Source organism: Caenorhabditis remanei, chromosome IV, assembly GCF_010183535.1.
Source record: "Caenorhabditis remanei strain PX506 chromosome IV, whole genome shotgun sequence".
Taxonomy (NCBI): Eukaryota; Metazoa; Nematoda; class Chromadorea; order Rhabditida; family Rhabditidae; genus Caenorhabditis; species Caenorhabditis remanei.
Window position 1 is genome coordinate 20,564,115 of NC_071331.1, and position 23,908 is coordinate 20,588,022.

At 35.6% G+C, this 23,908-nt stretch overlaps 3 protein-coding genes across 3 annotated transcripts; all 3 read left to right on the top strand.

Annotated features, from left to right (window-relative positions):
- Positions 1 to 974: 974 nt before the first annotated feature.
- GCK72_015401 (uncharacterized protein) lies at positions 975 to 13,848 on the top strand (the record flags this gene model as incomplete). Its single annotated transcript, XM_053730842.1, has 12 exons — positions 975 to 998; positions 1,057 to 1,152; positions 3,775 to 3,912; positions 5,426 to 5,502; positions 6,386 to 6,503; positions 6,914 to 6,985; positions 7,893 to 8,121; positions 8,926 to 9,094; positions 10,026 to 10,131; positions 11,646 to 11,828; positions 12,927 to 13,057; positions 13,764 to 13,848. The coding sequence occupies 12 exons, from the start codon at positions 975 to 977 to the stop codon at positions 13,846 to 13,848; spliced, it is 1,428 nt and encodes a 475-aa protein (XP_053585614.1).
- A 466-nt stretch (positions 13,849 to 14,314) lies between these two features.
- GCK72_015402 (uncharacterized protein) lies at positions 14,315 to 17,919 on the top strand (the record flags this gene model as incomplete). The annotated part of the gene is made up of 7 exons (XM_053730843.1): positions 14,315 to 14,325; positions 14,375 to 14,479; positions 15,429 to 15,567; positions 15,860 to 15,966; positions 16,424 to 16,700; positions 17,224 to 17,312; positions 17,778 to 17,919. 7 exons carry the CDS (start codon positions 14,315 to 14,317, stop codon positions 17,917 to 17,919), a joined length of 870 nt encoding a protein of 289 aa, XP_053585615.1.
- A 1,020-nt stretch (positions 17,920 to 18,939) lies between these two features.
- Positions 18,940 to 23,769, top strand: GCK72_015403 (uncharacterized protein; the record flags this gene model as incomplete). Its single annotated transcript, XM_003090623.2, has 4 exons — positions 18,940 to 19,040; positions 20,035 to 20,190; positions 22,929 to 23,030; positions 23,688 to 23,769. 4 exons carry the CDS (start codon positions 18,940 to 18,942, stop codon positions 23,767 to 23,769), a joined length of 441 nt encoding a protein of 146 aa, XP_003090671.2.
- Positions 23,770 to 23,908: the final 139 nt, after the last annotated feature.

Genomic DNA, 23,908 nt, shown 5'->3' on the forward strand with positions numbered 1-23,908 from the left:
TTTTTCCACTAAAACCAATTTCATCTGATTTTTTTCTGGTTTTTTCTATCAATTTACTCTCGAATTCCCACGTTTTCTCCAATTAAAACCTCCTCCTTCTCCCGGCCGCCGTCCTCTCCGCTCTTCTCCGCCGGAGTCAGCAAACGCGCTCCATTGAGAACGCTCTATTTGCGAAGGGGAAACACCGAGATTTGGGGACTTTTATGGTTTTTTGTACGTTTTTAGCGAGTTTTTCGTGGTTTTTGATAAAAAAAATTGAGGAAAATCACGATAAAATGACGAAAACAATGGTATTTTATCAATTTTCCATGTTTTCCGGTGGATTTTAGTTGGATTTGCGGTTTTAAGGAAGACTATAGAGTTTTTATCGATTTTGTGCGAATTTATGAGTTTTTCGGGGTTTTTTCAAAAAAATAAAACTGAAAATCAGCAGTAAATCGTATAAACCAGTCAAACAAAGATTTGTCAAACTTTTTTCTCCAATTTTGGTGATTTTCAGCAGTTTTTTGAGGACTCAACACTGAAAAATAGTAAAAGCTAATTTTTCTACTAATTTTTCCTTTTTAATCGCAGAAAATCGATGAATTTTCAGCAGTTTCAGTGAATTTCAGCACTTTCAGCTAATTGTGGTACGGTACGCAAACCGTAACCCGCTGAAAACTTTTATACACGCCTTGTGTACTTTTAATGCATTAAACTTGACGACAATTATTTTAAAATCATCTTTGGAGATTTTTTGAAAGTTTTCACTCGAATTTTCCCATTTTCCCTCAATTTTCCCACCGGAAATACCAAATTTCACTCGAAAATCTCGATTTTCTCATCAAAATCATCGTTATCTCATCAATTTCCCGTCAAAAAGCGATTCGTTTCGCCCCGAAAAGCGGGCAATTAAAATGCGCACCGGAAATACTCAATTTTTATCGCTTTTTCCTCTTTTTATTCAAATTTTTTCACGATTTTCAGGAAGACGAATGGATCGGGCCGGTTCGAGCAAAGTAGGGAAACATTTTTTTCGGGGAAAATCGAAAAAACAATAATTTTTTGATTTTTTAGAATCCAGATGACCCTGGAAGGGCGTTCGATGAGAATCAGGCGAAGAAGGTGCCAGATGAGACGCCGCCGAGAAAAAGGGAGAGAAAGAATGAAGATGTAAGGGACACAATGTGTGGAGAAATATCAAAAATTCTGATTTTTCGAAATTTTTTTCAAATAAAATCTGATTTTCAACTTTTCAGCTCAAAAACTGGCAGAAAACGGTCAAAATTTGAAGATTTAAGCTTGCTAACCAAGTTTTTAGCTGAAAAAAGAATTAGAACCCGAAATTTCTGACTGTGGAAATACAAATATTCTGATTTTTCGAAATTTTTTTCAAAAAAATCTGATTTTCAGCTACAAAAAACACTTTTTCTGGCTCAAAAACGGGCGGAATACTCGTTTTTGTCGTCGAAAATTGGAGTTTTTAGCCTGCTAACCAAGTTTTTAGCTTAAGTTTTCCCTTTTCACTGGAAAAGTCATTTGGGACACTATTTTCAGCCATTTAACCCAATTTTAGGCATCGAAACCATGTTTTTCTTTATGAATCAATACAAAAGTGACTTTTTTGGCTGAAAAAAGAGTAAAAACTCAAAATTTCTGTCAAAAATCATTAAATCGAGAAAATTCTGGTCTGAAATCAGTTTTTGAGCATTAATTTCAGCATTTTTACCCAATTTTTAACGAAAATTCTTTGAAAAGTGACAGTTTTTATGTAAAAGTATAGTTTTCGGCTCAAAAAACCAATTTTTACGCTGAAAATTCTATTTCGAACTTGTTTTTCAGCTAAAAAGTGGATTTCCAGTTGAAAAATCATGTTTTTACCTCAAAATTCGCTGAAAACCTGTATTTTGACCAAAAATTGGCACTTTTTGTCATAAAAACATTGTTTTTGGCTGAAAAAAGAATTAGAACCCGAAATTTCTGACTGTGGAAATACAAATATGCTGATTTTTCGAAATTTTTTTCAAAAAAATCTGATTTTCTGCTACAAAAAACACTTTTTCTGGCTCAAAAACGAGCGGAATACTCGTTTTTGTCGTCGAAAATTGGAGATTTTAGCCTGCTAACCAAGTTTTTAGCATTAATTTACCCTTTTCACTGAAAAAGTCATTTGGGACACTATTTTCAGCTTTTTAACCCATTTTTAGGCGTCAAAACCATATTTCTCTTAATTTTTTAATCTCTTTGTCATATAAACACCGTTTTTGACTGCAAAAAGAGTCAAAACTGGAAAATCTAGCCAAAAATCAATTTTAATATAATTTTCAACCTTTTTATCTCAATTTAACCTTTAAAATCGCATTTTTTGTCGAAAATTCTTTGAAAAGTGATCATTTTTATCGTAAAAACCGTCAAAAATCAATGCTGATTTGCAGAATTTTAAAAATTCTGACTTAAAATCAATTTTTGAGCTGAAAACCCGTTCTCCAGCTAGCTTACCACTGAAAAAGTGGATTTCCAGTTTAAAAATCAAGTTTTTTTTACCTGAAAACCTGTATTTTGACCAAAAATTCACATTTTTGTGAAAAAACTCAAAATTTGGAACATTCTGGCGCGAAAAATTCACTGAAAAGTGACATTTTTGGTATAAAAACACTATTTTTGGCTGAAAAAGATGAAAAAAAAACAGTTTTTTGTCGAAAACCGGAATAACCAATTTTCGAGCTCAAAAGTCCCCCCGAGAGTAGTTTTTTAGCTAAAAATCAGATTTTTTATTGAAAATTCCCATTTTTTCACTCAAAATCGTACTAATCTCTTTGGGAATGTCAAAAAATGAGCTTTTTGGCTCAGAATCTATGAAAAACGTGATTTTTCGTCGAAAATTCGCTGAAATGTGTACTTTTTGACACAAATGTGAAAAAAAACCGCCGATTTTCGACCTTAAAATAGGTTTTTACGCTAAAAATCCTCTTTCCGACTAGATTTTCGGCTGAAAAAGTGGATTTTCAAAAACTATACTTTTACATAAAAACTGTCAATTTTCAGAGAATTTTCGTTAAAAATAGGGTAAAAATGCTGAAACTAAAGCTCAAAAACTGATTTCAGACCAGAATTTTCTCGATTTATTGATTTTTGACAGAAATTTTGAGTTTTTACTTTTTTTCAGCCAAAAACAATGTTTTCATTGATAAAAATGCCAATTTTGAAGCTTGAAATTGGATTAAATGGCTGAAAATGATATCCTAAATGATATTTACTGTTAAGAAGCTGAATTGAAGCTAAAAACCAGGTTAGAAAGGTGAAATTTGCAATTTTCGACCGTTTTTTGCTAGTTTTTCAGCTGAAAAAGTGGATTTCCAGTTGAAAATCATGTTTTTTACCCCAAAATTTGCTAAAATGATAAAAAATTCCCCATTTTTTCACTCAAAATACCCCTTACCATACTTGCAACGGGCCGGGCCGGGCCGTGACGAGAATTTCCAAGGCCCGGCCCGGCTGAAAAATTTGAACTGAAATTTTGAACGAAAATTTGAATTTTTTTTGATTTTTTTCCCAAAAATGTCGAATTTTTGACTATACTTCAGAATTCAATCAAAAGATAGTTATGCATCAAAAAATTGAAGTTTTTAATGTAAAATTTCAAAAAATTTGGTAAAAAATAGGTACCTTTTTTTTGAAGCCGGGTCTTCGGGCCTTGCCGGGCCTTGAAAATTCTCTACCGGCCCGGCCCGGGCCGGGCCGGGCCGTAAATTTGCAAGTATGCCCCTTACTAATCTCTTTTGGAAGCTTTTGAAGGATATTCCGGAAGATTCGGATGACGAAGACAATCGAGCAGACATTGGCGGATCAAGAAACTATCCAACGGCATTATGGAATAGACTGAAGAATCCACCCAACAATAGACCAACTATCGATGTGTGGGAATTCAAAATGGTAATGAAAAAGAGAGGAAATTGGAGGAAAAATGACAATTTTAACCTAAAATTGCCTAAAATAACAAGTTTTGAGCAGTTTTTGCCATCAAAATGCTTAAAAATAGCGTTTAAACTCAGAAAATACATGAAAATGGAGAAATTTGATGGTGTTTTGATGAAAACGGACTCAAATTGGTCTGAAAACGCTATTTTTGGGTTTTAACGCTATTTTAAGCCATTTTGATGAGAAAAACTCTTCATTTTGAGCATTTTTTGACAAAAATCGTGTTGAAAGTTCCTGAAAATTGTCATTTTAGCTCCGGGACATTCCGCAACGAATTTTAGCGCTAGTTTAGCATAAAATTGCTCAAAATGAAGAGTTTTGAACAGGTTTTGCTACCAAAATGCTCAAAATAGCGCTGGCGTGACGTTTGGCGCGTTTTTAGAGCTGAAAATTGGGTTTTCGGGTGGTTTTAGCTTAGATAATGAGCATTTTCCATTTTCTTGACTCAAATCGAATGAAAATCGGTTTTTAGATACTCCTAGACTCATTTTCTGTAATTACAAAAAAAGCAAAAAGGATTGATCACTGGAGGAATTGAACCCTGGTTGTTTTTTTGATAGGTCACCTGTCTACCTCAACCACTCGGCCACCACTTTTTTGAAAATTTTAAGAAAATTATGCACTTTTGAATTTTTTTGTATTATAGGAGTAATAAAAGTTGAATTTCATGTTTTTGGCGTCCTTGTGACTGATGAAACCTTTTCTAGGCCAGTTTTAGACCTCAAAACTTTAAAATTTGAATTTTTAACTGAAAACTAGAAATTCAGATAGTTTTTTAACATTTCCAGACTCATTTCCAATAACTTCAAAAAAGCAAAAAAGATTTACCACCAAGAGGGTTTGAACCCTGGTTGTTATTTTGATAGGTCACCTGTCTACCTCAACCACTCGGCCACCACTTTTTTTGAAAATTAAGAAAATTCTGCTTTTTTGTCGAATGTTTTGTGTTTTAGTGGTATTTTGAGGGTTTTTGACACTTTTGGATTTGAAAAAACCATTTCTAGGCAAGTTTTATGCTTCAATACTTTGAAAACTAGCTGAAAACTAGCCATATCTGAAATTCAGATAGTTTTTAACATTTTCAGACTCATTTCCAATCATATCAAATTAAGCAAAAAAGTTTTGTCACCAAGAGGGTTTGAACCCTGGTTGTTATTTTGATAGGTCACCTGTCTACCTCAACCACTCGGCCACCACTTTTTTAAAAGAAAATTTAAAGAAATTTCTGGATTTTTCGAATTTTTTCAGTATTTTAGGAGTAATAAGAGTTGAATTTCATGTTTTTGACTTTTCTGGGCCAGTTTTAGACATGTTTTCGGAAAGACGTTTTTTTGTTGATTTTTCGGATAAAATTTCTGGTGGTCCCCTTTCTGACTTCTTAAACAATACATTATCTGAAAGTTTGAGTCGAAATTCTTCATTTTTCCTGAAGTTTCCACCCAAAAACTATAATTTTCACAATTTTCAGGACGGAGAAGTGGTCACGATGACGTTTACATGTGATGGAGAGAAGTATCCAATGTATTTCACACCGAGAAGTGCTATGTGAGTTTCTCGAGATGAAAGAGGCTGGAATTGGTGTTGAAACTCTGAATTTTCAGCTACAATTATGAATTTCTGGCAGATATTCTGATTTGAACACAATTTTCATGTTTTTTGAGCTCAAAAACTCAATTTTTACACATTTTGAAGTTCAAATTCGAAATTTTCAGCCAAGAAACCGTTTTTTTAGCTGAAAAACTCGATATTATCCCTTGGAAATCGAATTTTTCAACTAAAAAAACCATACTTGCAACGGGCCGGGCCGGGCCGTGACGAGAATTTCCAAGGCCCGGCCCGGCCCGGCCCGAAGGCCCGGCTGAAAAATTTGAACTGAAATTTTGAACGAAAATTTGAATTTTTTTGAATTTTTTTGATTTTTTTCCCAAAAATGTCGAATTTTTGACTATACTTCAGAATCCAATCAAAAGATAGTTATGCATCAAAAAATTGAAGTTTTTAATGTAAAATTTCAAAAAATTTGGTAAAAAATGGGTACCTTTTTTTGAAGCCGGGCCTTCGGGCCGGGCCGGGCCGGGCCTTGAAAATTCTCTACCGGCCCGGGCCTTCGGGCCTTGCCGGGCCGGGCCGTAAATTTGCAAGTATGAAAAAAACAGTAGTTGTCAAGGCCCGGGCAAATTGGCGCGAAAGGCAAATTTTCAAATTTTTTGAATTTTTTTCAAATGTTTTCACGAAAAAGTCAAATTTTCGACTACCATTCAGAATTAGAAGAAATTCTGAAAAATCATCAAAAATTGAAAAAATTTCGGAAAAAAACTGGAAAAAAGGTCATTTTTGAAGCCGGACCTTGACAACTATGTAAAAAACGGTTTTTGGGCTGAAAAATGCATTTTCAGCCTCAAAAAATCTGAAATTTTCTCTCTTTCAGTGACTACCAAATGCGTTCCGGCTACTGGATTCCCCGTCACAATCCAATGTTCGCCGCGTTGAGAACTCGAATCTATTCACTTCCAAAGAATACAACATTCAATCGACTTGTTTTCTCTGTTAGTAGAGTTGGAACGGATGAAAATGACTGAAAAATGACAATTTTTGGCTCAAAAATCGTAAAAACGACTGAAAAATGACAATTTTTGAGTCAAAAATCATTAAAAAGACCGAAAATGACCAAAAAATGGGAATTTTCGGCTCAAAAATCGTGAAAAATATTTGAAAAAAAAGCAGTTTTTGGCTCAAAAGTCATGAAAAATGACTGAAAATAGCTGAAAATAGTCGATTTTCAGCTCTAAAACTTCACAAAATTGTCAGAATTCAGATTTTTTCACAATTTTATAAAGTTTTGGAGCTGAAAACCGAGAATTTCAGATATTTTCAGTCATTTTTCATGATTTTTGAGCCAAAAACTGTCATTTTCAGCGATTTTCAGCCAAAAACTTATTCAAATTCTCAATTTCAGAACACTCCTGAATGCGAGGCCGAAGATTGTCTTATCGAATTCATGTTTATCAAAAAATGGACGTGTAAACAGGTAAGAGAACACGCGTCAAAGGTGCGCCAGAAATTGGATTTTCGTCCAAAAACACAAAGTTTCAAACGCGCCATTGGTGCCACAGCCTGTGATCTCGAGAAAACGCGTCCCCGACACCCCAGACAACTCTTTTTGTGCTCCGAAACGCGCCAAAGGTGCCCCAGTCTGTGATTTCGAGAAAACGCGTCTCCGACACCCCAGCCAACTCTTTTTGTGCTTCGAAACGCGCCAGAGGTGCCCCAGCCGATTTTTTCTAAAATCTCGTTTTATTGAGTCCGGAAGAAAAAATGCGTCTACGGTGCGCCAGTTTCTAGTTTTTTAAACCAAAATTTCTCCAAAAATCTTGAAATGCGCGGCTCAGGCGCCCCAGCTACTCTCCAAATGAGTCGAAATTTTGTCATTTTTGTGCTCTAAAATCTATTTTTTCTTCTCGAATTATGCGTTTTTACATAGTTTGGGTCACTTTTTGTGCTTCGAAACCTATAAAAGCTCCCATAATCCAAAAAACGCGCCAGCGGTGCCCCAGCCATATTCCAAATCCCATTTTATTGAGTCTGGAGGAAGAAAAACGCGTCTTCGGCGCGCCAGACTGTCGTCGATTCAGTTTTGAGAATGCGCCAGAGGTGCCCCAGACACCTTTTCAATCAAAAATTCAAAACGCGGCTCAGGCGCCCCAGCTACTCTTCAAATAAGTTGAAATTTCGTTACTTTTGTGCTCTCTAAAATCTATTTTGAACTCTAATAAACGCGCGTCAGAGGTGCCCCAGACTCAACTGTTTTAGGCGTTTTTACATGCGAAAAACGCGCCTCAGGCGCCCCAGACTCTGTCCAATTTACCAAAAAACCCCAATTTTATTCAAAATTTTTTGAATTTTCCAATTTTTTTTTCCATTTTTTCCATTTTCAGTTGGAATACACTATTTGTACGGAATTCAATCAACCTCAACACCTTCGTAAACTCGTCCATATGTTTAAACCAATGGATATTACTGTAACTCTTAACTTTGGTCCATACAGCCCACCGAATCATCCGAATCACGGAGAAGTCGCTGTTCACAATCATTTGGCCGCTTGTTTCGATACAACTGTCGAATTGGAAAAAGATTTCCGTGTGGATTGTGCGAATGCGTTGAATGGTTAGTGAGAAATGACTGAAAATTGATAAAAATTGGCTTAAAATGTGGATTTCGAGCTGAAATTTATGAAAAATCGACTGAAAAGTGGATTCTGGAATGGAAATTCATGAAAAATCGGCTGAAAATAGATTTTGAGCTTAAATTAAAAAAAAAAGGTTGAAAATATGAATTTTGACCCAAAATCGATGAAAATCGGCTGAAAATCTGCACTTTGATCTAAAATCTATAAAAATTGATGAAAATTGGCGGTTTCCTGCTGAAATCTGGAAATTTTATAAATTTTCGAGTGTAGGTTTATCAAAATCCAATGAAAAATTCAAATTTTTGAACGCGTCTGAGTGAAGATTTGTCAAAAATCCATTGATTTTGAGCTAAAATAAGCCAGAATAATTTTTAAACGCGTCCGAGGCACGCCAGATGAGAAAACTGAACATTCTCTGAGTTTCAGCTCTGAATTACGATATTTCGGACTATTTTCAGCGAAAAATTGCAGAAATCAAACAGAAAATATGTTAACTTCAGATTGATATGTCTCAAAACCGAAATCATTAAAATTGATAGGAAATGGCTCAATTTATTCAGAAATCACAGTTTTTTTGCAATTTTGAGTGAATTCTGCACTAATATTGACTGAAAATGAAGATTAATTGATAAATCTAGAGACATATAGGGACATTTGGAGCTGAAAATGACACTTTTCGTTATTAAAAACTGAAATTTTCATGAAAATTCGGAAATTCCAGCCCTAATTGCCCCTAATTACCCCACCACCCAATTATAAACCGTTTCGTTAAGAGGTTACAGAACAACAAAAGAAGGAATTACAACATTTATATGGAGAGGCGGGTCGTGGAAAAGCATTCGGAGTTCAAATGCTTCGAACACTCACTGCACTTCGGAAGTTCGTTGTGATGATGGCCGATAAGAAAATGGCACAGACGAAGGGATTGAGCGTCAGAAAATTCATTGTCAAGTGAGTTTTCAGTGCGAAAAACGCGGAAAAATCATGTTTTTAAGCTATTTTTGACTGTTTTCCAGTTAAAAACGCAAAAAATTGACTGAAAATGCTGAAAAATGGCTGAAATTTGAGTTTTTTGGGTCAAAAATGACCTGAAAATCGCATTTTCAACCTTTTTTCCACTAGAAAATGACTGAAACTGCAGTAAAAATTGATGGAATTCAAGTTTTTAGCTGAAATTGAATGCTTTTGGCAGAATTTATATGTGAATTTCAGTCAGAAATGTGATATTTCAACTCAAAAATGCCTTTTTTGAGTGATTTTTGGCAATTTTTCCGTCATTTCATACTTGAAAATCGAAAAAATTGGGAAAAATTTGACTGAAAATGCTGAAAAATGGCTGAAATTTGAGTTTTTTGACTCAAATCGAGCTGAAAATTGCTTTTTCAGTCTTTTTTTCTTACAGAAAATGACTGAAAATGCTGAAAAATAGCTAAAATTCTGGATTTTTGATCCGAAATTGAGTGTTTTCGGCAGAATTTTATATAAATTTCAGTCAGAAATGTGAAACGAAACGATTTTCGAGTATGAAATCACTAAAAAAAATGGATTTTTGAATTGAAATTTCACATTTCTGACTGAAATTTTTATAAAATTCTGCTGAAAACACTCAATTTCAGCTCGTAAAATCCAGAATTCCATCGATTTTTAATGCATTTTCAGCCATTTTCTGGTGGAAAAAAGGTTGAAAATGCGATTTTCAGATCATTTTTGACCCAAACAATTCAAATTTCATCAAATTTTCAGCATTTTCAGTCAATTTTTTTCTAAACTGTTTCAAAAATGCCCCAAAAATCACTGCTTTCCCTCTATTTTCAACGATTTTTTCCAACTAAAAACGCGCCGCAGGCACCCCAGTCTCTGTCCAATAATTCTTGATTTTCAGTGGTCCAACTCATGACAAATTGTGTCCAAAACTGCAAATGCTATTCAAAGACGAAGGAATGGAAGAGGGAAATAAAAAACGAATCGCCTATGCGAATGGAGATAAGGTACGCGTCCAAAGGCACGCCAGACACCGGAATTTGAAAAATCTTGTTTTTAGGCTCAAATTTTGATTCAGAAACTGCTTTTTTTTAACTTTAAACGCGCCAAAGGCGCCCCAGATTCTCAAAAGCGCCAGAGGCACGCCAGATTTACTGAAAATCTCATCAGCGCGCCGCAGGTGCACCAGCTTTCGGAAAACACCGATTTCTATGATAAAAAATTGATTTTTGGTCGATTTTCCACCTAAAACAATTCAATTTTCCCTCCAAATCCGTGATTTTTGTCAATTTTTCCGTCATTCTGTACTTGAAAATCGGGAAAAATCGGGAAAAATTGACTGAAAAAGCTGAAAAATAGCTGAAATTTGAGTTTTTTGGGTCAAAAATCAAGCTGAAAGTGATTTAAAAAAGCGCCAGCGGCACGCCAGTTTCACTGAAAATCTCACTGATTTCTGTTATAAAACTCGGTTTTCAGTCAATTTTCCACCTAAAATCATTCAATTTTCCCTTCAATTTTGATGAAAAGCGCGCCGCAGGTGCACCAGCCTTTGCAAAAAACTGATTTTTCACGGATTTATATGACAAAAAAGTGATTTTTAATCGATTTTCCACCGAAAATCATATAATTTTCCCTTCAATTCTGATGAAAAACGCGCCAAAGGCACGCCAGATGAGTTAGTTGAATAATCTCGTTTTTCGGCTCAAAATTTGATTCAAAAACTGAATTTTTTGATTTGAAACGCGTCGGAGGCGCCCCAGATTCTCAAAAGCGCCAGAGGCACGCCAGATTCACTGAAAATCTCATCAGCGCGCCGTAGGTGCACCAGCCTTCGCAAAAAACTGATTTCTATTATAAAAACTCGGTTTTCAGTCGATTTTCCACCCAAAATCATTCAATTTTCTCTCCAATTCTGATGAAAAACGCGCTAAAGGTGCGCCAGATTCCCTGAAAATCTCATCAGCGCGCCGGAGGCACGCCAGCCTTAAAAAAAAAAAACTCATTTTTCACGGATTTCTATGATAAAAAATCGGTTTTTAGTTGGTTCCCAGTGGATTTCCACCCAAAATCATTCAATTTTCCCTCCAATTCGTGATTTTTGTCAATTTTTCTGTCATTTCGTACTTGAAAATCGGGAAAAATAGGAAAAAATTGACTGAAAATGCTGAAAATAGGTGAAATTTGGGTCTTTGACTCAAAAATCAAGGCTTTATCTGAAAAGTTTAAAAAAAGCACCAAAGGCACGCCAGATTAACTGAAAATCTCATCAGCGCGCCGTAGGTGCCCCAGCTTCGCAAAAGATTGATTTCGATTATAAAAACTCGGTTTTCCACCCAAAATCATTCAATTTTCTCTCCAATTCTGATGAAAAACGCGCTAAAGGTGCGCCAGATTTACTGAAAATCTCATCAGCGCGCCGGAGGCACGCCAGCCTTCAAAAAAAAACTCATTTTTCACGGATTTCTATGATAAAAAGTCGATTTTCCAGTAGATTTCCACCCAAAATCTATCAATTTTGCAGATATTTGTGTGTGTTCGAAGTGAGATGCGTCGTGCTTATAAATATACGTTGGCAATGCCTGCGACCGCATTCAAAATGCACATTGGAAACGATCAGCTGCTCACTTTCACCAAAACAGTCGGAACTTTTCATTGTCTTTTCCGAACGAATGTCGACGAGAGAGGAGTTGTTCAGTTGATATCGGTAAGAAAGAAAACTCGAGAAAAATAGGGAAAAATTGATTGAAAACGCTGAAAAATGGCTGAAATTTGAGTTTTTTTGGGTCGATAATGAGCTAAAAATCGCATTTTCTTCTAGAAAATGACTGAAAATGCAGCTGAAATTGAATGTTTTTTGCAGAATTTTATATAAATTCCAGTCAGAAAAGTGAAGTTTCAACTCAAAAATCCATTTTTGAGTGTTTTTTGGCAAATTTTCCGTCATTTCGTACTCTAAAATCGAGAAAAATTGGAAAAAATTGACTGAAAATGCTGAAAAGTAGCTGAAATTTAAGTTTTTTGGGTCAAAAATGATCTGAAAATCGTATTTTCAACCTTTTTTCCACTAGAAAATGACTGAAAATGCTGCAAAATATAGCTGAAATTCTGAGTTTTCAGCAGAATTTTATAAAAATTTCAGTCAGAAATGTGAAATTTCAACTCATTTGGCAATTTTTCCGTCATTTCGTACTCTAAAATCAAGAAAAATTGTAAAAAATTGACTGAAAATGCTGAAAAATGATTGAAATTTGGGTTTTTTGTGTTAAAAATCGCATTTTCAACCTTTCTTCCTCCAGAAAATGACTGAAAATTCATTAAAAATAGCTAAAATTCTGGATTTTTGAGCTGAAATTCTGATTTTTCGACAGAATTTTATATAAATTTCAGTTAGAAATGTGAAACGAAACGATTTTCGAGTATGAAATTACTCAAAAAATGTGTTTTTGAAATGAAATTTCACATTTCTGACTGAAATTTATATAAAATTCTGCTGAAAACTCAGAATTTCAGCTCAAAAATCCAGAATTTCAGTTATTTTTAATGAATTTTCAGTCATTTTCTGTAAGAAAAAAGGCTGAAAATGCGATTTTCCGCTCATTTTCGCCCCAAAAACTCAAATTTCAGCTATTTTTCATCATTTTCAGTCAATTTTTTCTTATTTTTTTAAATCAAAAAATGCATTTTTGAGTGATTTTTGCCAATTTTTCCGTCACTTTATTCTCGAAAATCGAGAAAATGATGAAAAATTTCACTTTTTTGCTTCAAAAATTCAATTTTTCTCAATTTTCTTCCATTTTTTCAGGAATGGCAACGTGGCGATCGCTCATTCGACGACGTTCAACTCCATTTGGATAAAGTGATCGAAACGAATTTCGTTGATCATTTGGGGGCGGATCATCAGGATCCGAAACGAATTAAAATTCGACGAGTGATGTATGTGCAGGCTGAAATTGAGCTGAAAATTTCAGCAAAAAGTGCAAAAATTTTTGATTTTTGAGTGATTTTCAAAGGAAAAATTAGCGAAAATCGGCTTTTAAATTAACAAAAATCAAAATTTTCTGCATTTTGTCGTCAATTATGGTGCATTCGGCGTTTGTTGAGAGCGGGAATTCAAAAATTTTGTTTTTTTTCATGGTTTTTTAGCCGAAATATAAGTTATTGCGATCTAAAAACCATGAAAATGAACCAAAATTTCAAATTCCCGCTCGCCAAGTTTCGTAAACACCGAATACGCCTTATCTGACGACAAAATGCAGAAAATTTCGATTTTTGTAAATTTTGAGCTGATTTTCGCATGGTTTTTCTCTGAAAATCACTCGAAAATCGAAATTTTCTGCATTTTGTCGTCAAATATGGTGCATTCAGTGTTTACGAAACTTGTGCGAGCGGGAATTTGAAATTTTTATGGCATAAAACCGTGAAAATTAATCAAAATTTCAAATTCCCGCTCCGCAAACACCGAATACACCATATTTGACGACAAAATGCAGCAAATTTTAGATTTTATCAATTTAAACCAATGTCAACCGAAATTAGCCGATTTTCACATACTTTTTTCTTCTGAAAATAACTCAAAAATCAAAAAAAATTCAAATTTTTTTTCGCAAAAATCAAAATTTTCCCTATTTTTTCGTTTCAGGAACGGCAAAAAGCTGACAATGTACATCGAACGTGAACGTCTCGCCACTCGTCATCTCTCTCTTCGTGTCATTGAGACGAAATAATTGTCAAATCTCGCAAAAATTTAATTTATTTTCATTTTATTATTATGATTAACCTCAAACAAATTGCCTTTTTTGTCTCATTTTGCGCCTTATTTATCGATTTTTATTATAATTTGATCATTTTTTGTATGGATAAACTATCAAATAGGACTTTTTTCTGCCAGAATACTCAAGGCTCAAAAAATGCAATAAAATCAACAAAAAACAAACAACTCAAATTTAAAAGACCGCCAAAAACCGCAAATGCGTCAACTGACTTGCTGGCGTACTTCTTGTGCATCGTGTTGACGCGTTTCCGGATACCGACGTCGTGTTTTTCTCATCATTTTCTTCGTCATTTTCCAGTCGTTTTTCCCCGTTTTTTCTCATTTTTTATTGGTTTTTATTGATTTTTATTGATTTCCTGTGGTTTTTCTATCAATTTCACATCAGAAATTGCAGGTTTTCACCCAAAAATCGACTCAAAATGAGCAGAAAGTGAGTTCCCATAGAAACCGCCGCCTAGAAATCAATATTTTAATTGTAGCATTCGCACTTTCCGTGATATCGGCGGTGATAATGACGGTCCGGATAGCGACGATTCGGGAGCCGACGTCGAGCGTGGACCGCCGCAAGAATTTTATGCTGGAAGGTAGGAAATCTGGAATTTTAGATGGTTTTGAGTGAAAAACACCAATAAACAGTTGAAAAATTGAGTTTTTGAAGCGAAAATCGATAAAATTTGAAAATTTGAGTCCAGAGTATGAGAAATATTTATTTTTTGCTTTTTTAAAAAATTTTCCAGAAATTTTTTTTCAATTTTTTTTCATGTTTTCTGGGATGAAATATCTGATTTTATCCACTAAACGCACTCCAGAAACCGGAAAGACTCAGTTGTACGACTGTTATCCAAGAAATCGATTTTTTGAATTTTCTAGAACATTTTTTCAATATTTTAGCAATTTTCTAGGTTTTCTAGAGCTGAAATTATTGATTTTACTTTTTTTACTCACTAAAAACACACAGAAAGTAAGTTTTATGGCCATTTGCAGAAATTTCTGCTATGAACACACCAGCAAGTGGGTAGGCCATAAATCTCTGAAATTTTATCTGGTTTTAAACAAAAAGGGTCATCATGTGGGCTAAAAACTTGGAAATAGAGTTTTTTAAGTGGAAATTGATAAAAATGACAAAATTTCGCTCTGGAATTTAGGAATTAGTGATTTTTGGAATTTTCCACTCCAGACATCAAAAAATGTCAGTTTTATGGTAATTTCCAGAGTTTTTTTTTTGAAATTTTGAGATTTTTCGTCATTTTCAGTGAAAAAAATGCAGAATACTTACGAAATCGCCAATTTTGAGCGATTTTAAGCAGCAAAGTTGCAAAAATATACAATTTTTGTCACAGATTCTTGATTATTAGTTGGAAATGACAGTTCAGATCAAAATTTTTGTAAAAATAGCTGATTTTTAGTGTTTTCATCATTTTTGAGCTTGAAAATACACGAAAAATGGAGTAAAAAGGAGTATTTTGTGCCAAAAAATTTATGAAAAACCTTTTTTTTTTTTGAAAATTCCCCAAAAAAACCAGGAATTTCCAGCGGACAAGCGGTGCAAGGACCACGTGGACCACGTGGCGGAGCATCTGGAGCCGAAGATCATATTCGGAGAATTCTTCAGGCCGCACAGGCTGGACTACCAGAAGAAGATGTCAGAGGACCCGGACAAAAGGAGAAAGTGGTGAGGATATGGCGAAAAAATGAAAAAATAGGGTTTTTTCGCACTAAAAAACGTTGAAAAACCGGATTTTTGCATCAAAAAAAAGGAGAAAAATTGGATTTTTGCCTTAAAAAATGCAGAAAACCCGATTTTTTGCCTTAAAAAACGCTGAAAAACCGCATTTTGCATCGAAAAAAACGGAGAAAATTGGATTTTTCACTAAAAAACGGTGGAAACCCGGATTTTTGCCTTAAAAAACGCAGAAAAATAGAATTTTTTCGCTCAAAATCGCTCTTAATCTGCACATTTTCAGACTCTGACTCTCCATTTGTGGACAGACGGTCTCTCAATTGAAGACGGACCACTGATGCCACGTCACGACCAGGCGACTATTGAATTCTTGGAAATCGTTGGGAGAGGGTAAGGAAACATCAAAAATTTCAGGTTTTAGTGTCAAATCTGGCGGAAAATGAGGATTTTGAGCAAAAAAGAGCTTTGTTTGGCTCAAAATCTATGGAAAACGTGATTTTCAGTCGAAAATTCACTCAAATCGTTCTTTTTTTGCTCTGAAATCACCATTTCGACTATTTTCGGCTGAAAAATTGAGTTCTGTGAATCAAAACTCTGATTTTATTCTGAAATCTCATGCAGTCAGAAGTTTTGGGCTGAAGTTATAGTCTTCCAGTGGTTAAAATCGTTTCTTTAGGGTATTTTAAGCTGAAATTTAAGTTTTTCAGCCCCAAATACCTCAATGAAGACACACCAAAGAAACACCAAATTTTTATAATTTTCTAGTCAAAAAACTCAAAAAGTGCGTCTAAAACATCATTTTTGGGTGAAAAACCGTGTTTTTCGATAATTTTTTTGAAATTTTCAGAGGAATTCCGCCATCACTGCTGCAACAATACGCGGGAAAAGACATTGATTTCAATGTGGATCGTCGTCACGAACCATTTCAACAACCAAAATTGAAACCATTCGGAGGAAACGGCGTCCGTCTTGGAAATGTCGTTCCAGTCGTTGTGGGCGGAGCTTCTTCTTCAGTCACTCCGCCTGTCGCAACTTCTGGACCGACGTCAGCTGAGGAAGAGGCGAAACGGTTGGAGGATGCGAAGAAAGAGTTGAATACTGATTTGGCTGAACCCACTACTAATGTAAGGGAGGCATATGGATGGAAATGACTGAAAATTCTAGAAAAATGCTTTTAAAAAATGCTAAAGTTTGAAGTTTTTAGGTCAAAAATGAGCTGAAAATCTCATTTTCAATCTAGAAAATGACTGAAAATTTTTGAGGAACATTGCCATTCGGAGCCTGCTATTTTTGAGGAAAAATGGCTTGAAATCTCTATATTCAGAGCAATTCAGATTTAGAGACCAAAAAATCGGACATTGTCGGATGAAATTGTCAGTTTCCGCTGTATTTTCGAGAAAATTTTAATTTTTCAGTGAAATTTTGGATTTTTGATTGAATGAGTATAAAATTCTGAACTAACAAAGGATGTTTTTCAAAAGTAGAGATTTTCAGACGAACTTTTCAGCTAGAAATCAGAATTCAAGACTGAAAATGAAGTTTCTAGCTGAAATTTTGGTTTTTCGGTTAGAAAATTGTCTAAAAACTCGAAATTCTACTCAAAAAACTGGTTTTTCATCTGTAAAATTAACTTTTTGGTAATTTCAGATTCAAATCCGTCTGCCGAACAATCAGCGTCTCGTCGGCGTCTTCAACCATTCGCACAATTTGGAGGCTGTTCGTAGCTTCATTTGCACGTAAGCTTGATAAAAAATATTGGATTTTGGCTGAAAATTGACTGAAAAGTAGCTCAAAATCGCATTTTCAGCCTTTTTTTACTTAAAAATGACTGAAAATGCATTGAACATCGCTGAAATCAAATTTCACCTATTTTTCTGCATTTTCAGTCAATTTTTGAACGAAAAATTGTTTTCCAGCCACTTTCAGCCCACATAACCTAACTTATAATGATTATTAGGTAGTTAGGTAATGTGGGCAAAAAATGGCAGAAAATCGATATTCCGTTCAAAAATTGACTGAAAATGCAGAAAAATAGCTGAAATTTGAGTTTTTGACTTTAAAATCGACATTTTCAGTCATTTTTTGAGTAGAAAAAGGCTGAAAATGCGATTTTGAGCTGAAATTTTTTCAAAAATCAGTGTTTTTTCGGTAATTTTCAGCCAAAATTATAATATAATCTAAAAATTCCTATAATTTTGCAGTGCTCGCCCCGAAATGATCTACGCACCGTTCGAATTGATGTCCGCCTATCCGCCAAAAGTGCTCATCGACGAGGAGCAGACACTCAAAGAGGCCAATCTTCTCAATTCGGTCATCGCCGTCAAAATTTTGCCTGCCAATTGATTTTTATCGTGTTTTTTTCATGTTTTTTGAGAGATTTTGAGTTGAAAAATGGGGAAATTCTGGTGGAAATTGACTAAAATCGTAAAATTCGGTATTTTTATGCCTAATTTCAGTCTGAAAACTCTTGTTTTCAATTTTCACCCGATTTTCTCTCTTTTTTTCACTCAAAATCCATGTAAATCGACTCAAAATACTCTCCAAAAAATCTCTTTCTGAAAATAATTGTAAATTGCCTAATTAATTGGCCTAATTATTTCATTTATTTCATCTTCCAATTCCAGCACCAAGTTTTTCTCCCATTGAATTCTCCGTTTCCTCTTTAAAAATCACTTGTGAATCACCACGCCGCATAAAATTTATTGGTTTTGTGTTAAATTTCAAGAATTTTTGGTTTTTTTTGTGAGTTTCAACACTCTATTATATCTTTTTTATACTGATTTTCAGGTTTTTGGAATGGAAAATTGTTGAGTTTTGGATCACAGAAATTTAGATTTTATTTATAAAATATCTAGTTTTCGGCTGATATTTCTTAGCAAAAGCTGAAATTCTGAACGAAATATTCCATTTTTATATCGAAATTTCTGGTTTTTCAAGAGAAAATACGAAAATCGTCATCAGAGTCGCGGATTTCTATTTTTTTTTATCACATGCGCTGTTCTAATCGGAAAATTTCATTTTCGTGTTGAAAAACAGGTTTTTGATAAAAATTTTGATTTTTTAAAATGGTTTTTGAACGATTTTCAGCTGAAATGTTCATTTTTACTATTGAATTCTGACTTCGAGCTGAAAAATCCTGCAAAAAACTATATTTTGGAACAAAAACTTCCTTTTCAGTTCAAATACGATTTTTAAATTAAAAATTACTTTCTTGGCTGAAAATCCGGTTTCTAGCGGGTTTTCTGATGATTTTCTATCTGAAAATAGTACTTATCTATCCAAAAACTCGATTTTTATCTAATTTTTCAGTTTAAAAATCGAAAAAATCATATTTTTCCCCACAAAACTCTCAATCGGTTTCAGATGTCTCTGAAAGCGTGGCTGGGAATCGACAAAATCCAAAAATTCGGACAAATCGTCAAGGAGATTGGCGGTGTCAAGGCAGTCCTTCGTAAACGTTACTTGTGAGTGGTGGAGGAGAGACGCTGGCGTGACGCGAGGCGCGTTTTTAGAGAATTAGTGAAAATTTTGAAATTCCGGCTCAAAACCAATGATTCTCATTGTCTGGCGTGCCTTTGACGCATTTTCAAAATAGTTTCGACTCGAAATTTATGAATGTATAAGGTCATGTGCGTCTTCGATGCGATTTCTTGGAGGCTGGCGCGCCTTTGACGCGTTTTCAGTGAATTTTATCTTTGAGATCGAAAATGCAATAAAAATACAAAGTCTGGCGCGCCTTCGACGTTTTTTTAACGTTGATTTTCTATCAGAGTCTGGCGCGCGTTTGACGCGTTTTCTGTGAATTTTGTGATTTTATCGTTGAAATGCGACTGAAAACATGCGATTTTCACAACGAATTCCGAATTCCGAAGAGCTGGCGCGCGTTTGGCGCGTTCTTGAAATAGTTTAAACTCGAAAATCATGACATCCTTCCATGTATAGAGTCTGGCGCGCCTTTGACGCGTTTTCTGGGAAAAAATTATCCAAAAAACTGGTTTTTCACCCAAAAATGATGTTTTAGGCGCACTTTTTGATATTTTTGACTAGAGGATTGTCAAAATGAGGTGTTTTTTGTTATTTACAGCGTCAGGCGCGCCTTTGGCGCGTTTTCAGAGAAATTTGACTGAAAATATTAAAACGCTTCCGAAATCTGGCGCGCCTTAGACGCCTTTTTCCCGTTGATTTCGAATTAAAACAATCGTGAAGTTTAGCGTCTTTTCTACAGTCAGGCGCGCCTTCGACGCGTTTTCTGAGAAATTTTTAAGTAAAAAACTGCGGTTTTTTCCCAAAAATGATATTTTCGTATTATCTGGCGCGCCGTAAGCGCGTTTTTTGATCTTTTTGACTAGAAAACTATCAAAATTGAGTGTTTCTTGCAATTTACAGTGTCAGGAGCGCCTTTGACGCGTTTTCTGAGAAATTTGACTGAAAATACTGAAATTTGTCATTCATTTTCAGGATGGACGTAACCCGTGTTGGAACACTCGTCGGATCCGATAAATTCGGCAATCGTTACTACGAGAATAACGAATATTTTGTGCCACGTAATCGTTGGGTCGAGTTTCCCGATAAAGTTTGGCTCGACTATGATGCGACTCAGGTGCCACCAGAGTGGTGAGTGACAGAATTGGCTGAAAATGGGATGAAAATTGCATACTTGTCAAATGAGGGGCCGGCCCCCGGGCCCGGCCCCTAAAAAGCCCGGCCCGGCCCGGCCCCTGGGGCCGGGCCGGGCCGGGCCTGAAAAGCTTCGGCCCGGGCCCGGCCCCTCAGGCCCCTCTTTTCAGGGATATGAGATTTTTGAGAAAAATTTTCAAATTTTTTCCACAAATTCAATTTTTCATGGGGAAAAATTTCCCAATTTACTCGTTTTTTATAGTTTTTTCATCATGATTTAGTATATTTTTCGAAAGATGAGCTGAATTTTTCAGCGAGACGCCTCCGGCAATGGAAAACTTGAAGGTGTAAATAGGTAAAATCTGATTTTTTCCCAGAATAATCTGTGTGTCTTCGTGAGTTCATTTTCATAACGAAAAAATATGAAAATTCGGTCGAAACCCCGCTGAGATCGAGCGGCGAAACAGTTTGGGCAATTAAATTAAACAATTAAAAAATGGCGAAAGTAATTATATTATAAAACTTGAAAAAAAATCTTTGAAAATTTTCTTTAGATATGAATATGAACTCAGACACACATGCATTATTCTATGAAAAAAATCAAAGTTGAACTTAGTCCAACTTTGCTCAAATTCGAAAAAAATTTTGAAAAAAATTTGAAAAAAAAAATTCCCTCCAAAAGAGGGGCCTGAGGGGCCGGGCCGGGCCGGCCATGGCCGGGCCGGGCTTGGGCCGGGCCGGGCCGGGCCTGAAGTTTTGGAAAAAAAGCCCGGCCCGGCCCGGCCCGGCCCGGCCCTTGACAAGTATGGAAAATTGGCACTATTTAACAGAAATATGTGAAAAATGACCGAAAAATCGGTCAAATTTCAGTGTGAAATGGTATAAACTAGCAGATTTTAGTGATTTTCATCAAATCTCACATGGAAATTGGGAAAATTGCAGAAAAATTGCACTGTTTGTAGTCATTTTTGACAAAATTTGATGAAATTTGGCAGAATTCCGTAATTTTCGAAGAGAGTTTGCCCGAAATTCGCATTTTTGACGGTTTTAAACAAATTTACATCGAAAGTTGCCGAAAATTGCTGAAAAACAAAATTTCAGATGTATTTTATACAATTCTTGGCCATTTTTACCTATTTTGTATTGGTTTTGTACCAAATAACCCAAAAAACTACGTCAATTTTACTCAGAAAATGCCTATTTTAACTCATTTTTTCCCGTTTCTCCATCAAAAATCCGTCCAAAATTTGAAAAAAAAACCGACGAAGTTGTCTAAAATTGTCTAAAAACCAAGAAAAATTAATCGCGGACTAGTTTTCCAAACATTTGGTTTTCTAGGCCACCAAATGAGAAACTAGTCCCCGGGCAGTTTTTAAGCAGACTTGCAACGGGCCGGGCCGGGCCGGAAGTAAAATTTCTAGGGCCCGGCCCGGCCCGGTCGGCCCGGAAGTTCAGTATTGAAAAAAATTCAAAATTTTTTTCGAAAATTTCCCGATTTTTTTTGAAAAATATTTCTTAAGAACAACCAGTGGTGGGCGCGGAGTGAAATTAGTGACTCTCCCCGTGGCGGCAGCGGCCACAGCGCGGGGGGAAGAGAGTGCGAGAGAGCGCGCCTCACCATTGCCGACAGCGAGAGACGCAGACATTTCTCCTCCCCCCGTGGATTTTGGAGTGAAGCTCACTAGGGAAGGATCCAGAGTCGAGATGGAGTTACAGGTCGAGATATATATCAGTAGAACGAAAATTTTGCGCTGATTTCAAATCTGTATTCTGTTTTTGCTGAACGATCTCGTGTAAAAAGTTATTCGTGTTTTTGTGGCTTCTTAGTGCAAAAATGGGCATTTTCAAGACTCCCAAAATTAACGTTTTTCTGATTTTTTTCAAATTTTTTTGTGTGGCACGTATGAGTACGGATAGAAAGATGATTTTTGCATAGTTTGATTTCAGAATTTATTTTCAGAAAAATTTTTGTGAAGTTTCTTAAAATTTCAAAAATGACACATCTACAAAAAATTTGTCTGAAAGTTTTCTAAAGTTCCAACACAAACAATACAATTTACATGATTGGAACTGCACGTACAACACAAAAAATTTTGAAAAAAACATGAAAAGCGTTAATTTTGGGAGTCTTGAAAATGCTCATTTTTGCACTGAGAATCCACAAAAACGCGAATAACTTTTTACACGAGATCGTTTAGCAAAATTGGAATACAGATTTGAAATCAGCGCAAAATTTCCGATCTACTGATACATATCTCGACCTGTAACTCCATCTCGACTCTGGATCCTTCCCTAGTCAGCTTCACTCGCGCCCACCACTGAGAACAACTTTTTGTAGGTTTCGAAGGTTGTTGAAAAATATACTTGAGGAAAAATATGAACAATTTTCAGAAAATAAATTGTTCGACAAAAAATTGTAGAGGAAAAAGTTCAAAAATTCAAATCCGGGCCAAAACCGGAATTTTGCAAGTCTGTTTTTAAGGGGTTTTAAAGTCGTTTTCTGTGGAAATTTTGCACTGAAAAGCAGATTTTCATCTCGTCTGGCGCACCTTTGACGCGTTTTCTTTAATTTCCTGCAAAAAAACTATAACACCTTTTTTCAAATGACGCAGGGACTAGCTTTGGTTTTCTAGGCCACCAGGTGGAAAACTAGTCCCCCGACTAAAATATTTGAGTTTTTCATTATTTTTTAATAAAAATGACTTGAATCATAGATAAATCGTCTGAATTTTCAGGCACTCGTGGCTCCACCACATCACCGACGACGCTCCATCGGTGAAGCCGCCACCAACTCAGAGTTTCGTGTTGGATCACAAGGAGAACACAACTCTCGACGCGTGAGTTTCCCCCCCGACTGGCGCACCTCTGACGCGGCGCTTTCTTGAAATTTGGTTTCCCAGACTCTTTACTCACTGGTTTTTCTGTAATTTCGGATCTGAAAACCTGTATTTTCAATTAGAAAACCCACAAAAACCCCTGAAAACCGAGAAAAATGAGTCGGGGACTAGTTTTCCTAAAATTTAGATTTCTAGGCCACCATGTGAAAAACTAGTCCCTCAACAATTTTTGAGTGATTTTTTTCCCATTTTTCTGAAAAAATCACTGGAAATCTGTTATTTTCACGTTTTCACCAGGAAAAATGCAGAAAAAATAGTGAAAACTGTCAAAAATGAGTCGAGGACTAGTTTTCTTCGAAATTTGGATTTCTAGGCCACCAAATGGAAAACTCGTCCCCAATTGTTTTTTTTTAAGTAGAAAACAATTAAAAACACAAAAAATCCTGTTCAAAATCACCAAAAACCATAAAAAATGAGTCGGGGACTAGTTTTCCTAAAATTTGGATTTCTAGGCCACCAGGTGAAAAACTAGTCCGCGCCTTTCTGCTAATTTTCATAACACTTGATGGCCTAACTTTCCAATTTTTGGGGTTTCTAGGCCACCAATCATAAAACTAGTCCCCGATATATTCTCATCTAATCTCATCCCATTTTCAGCGACAAAAAATACATCCCATACTCGACGACTCGTACCAAAGTACAAGGATGGACTCCCGGACAGAAGCCACAATTCGATTGAATAAATAAGCTCCGCCCACTTCTAGACTGTTCTGTGTCGCCTTCTCCAACTTATTCGAAATCCTAGTAGATGTTTTTGGTTTCTTCTATTGATTGATGTAAAATGAATCCGTTTTTCAGCGATTTTTCCTTTTCTTTTT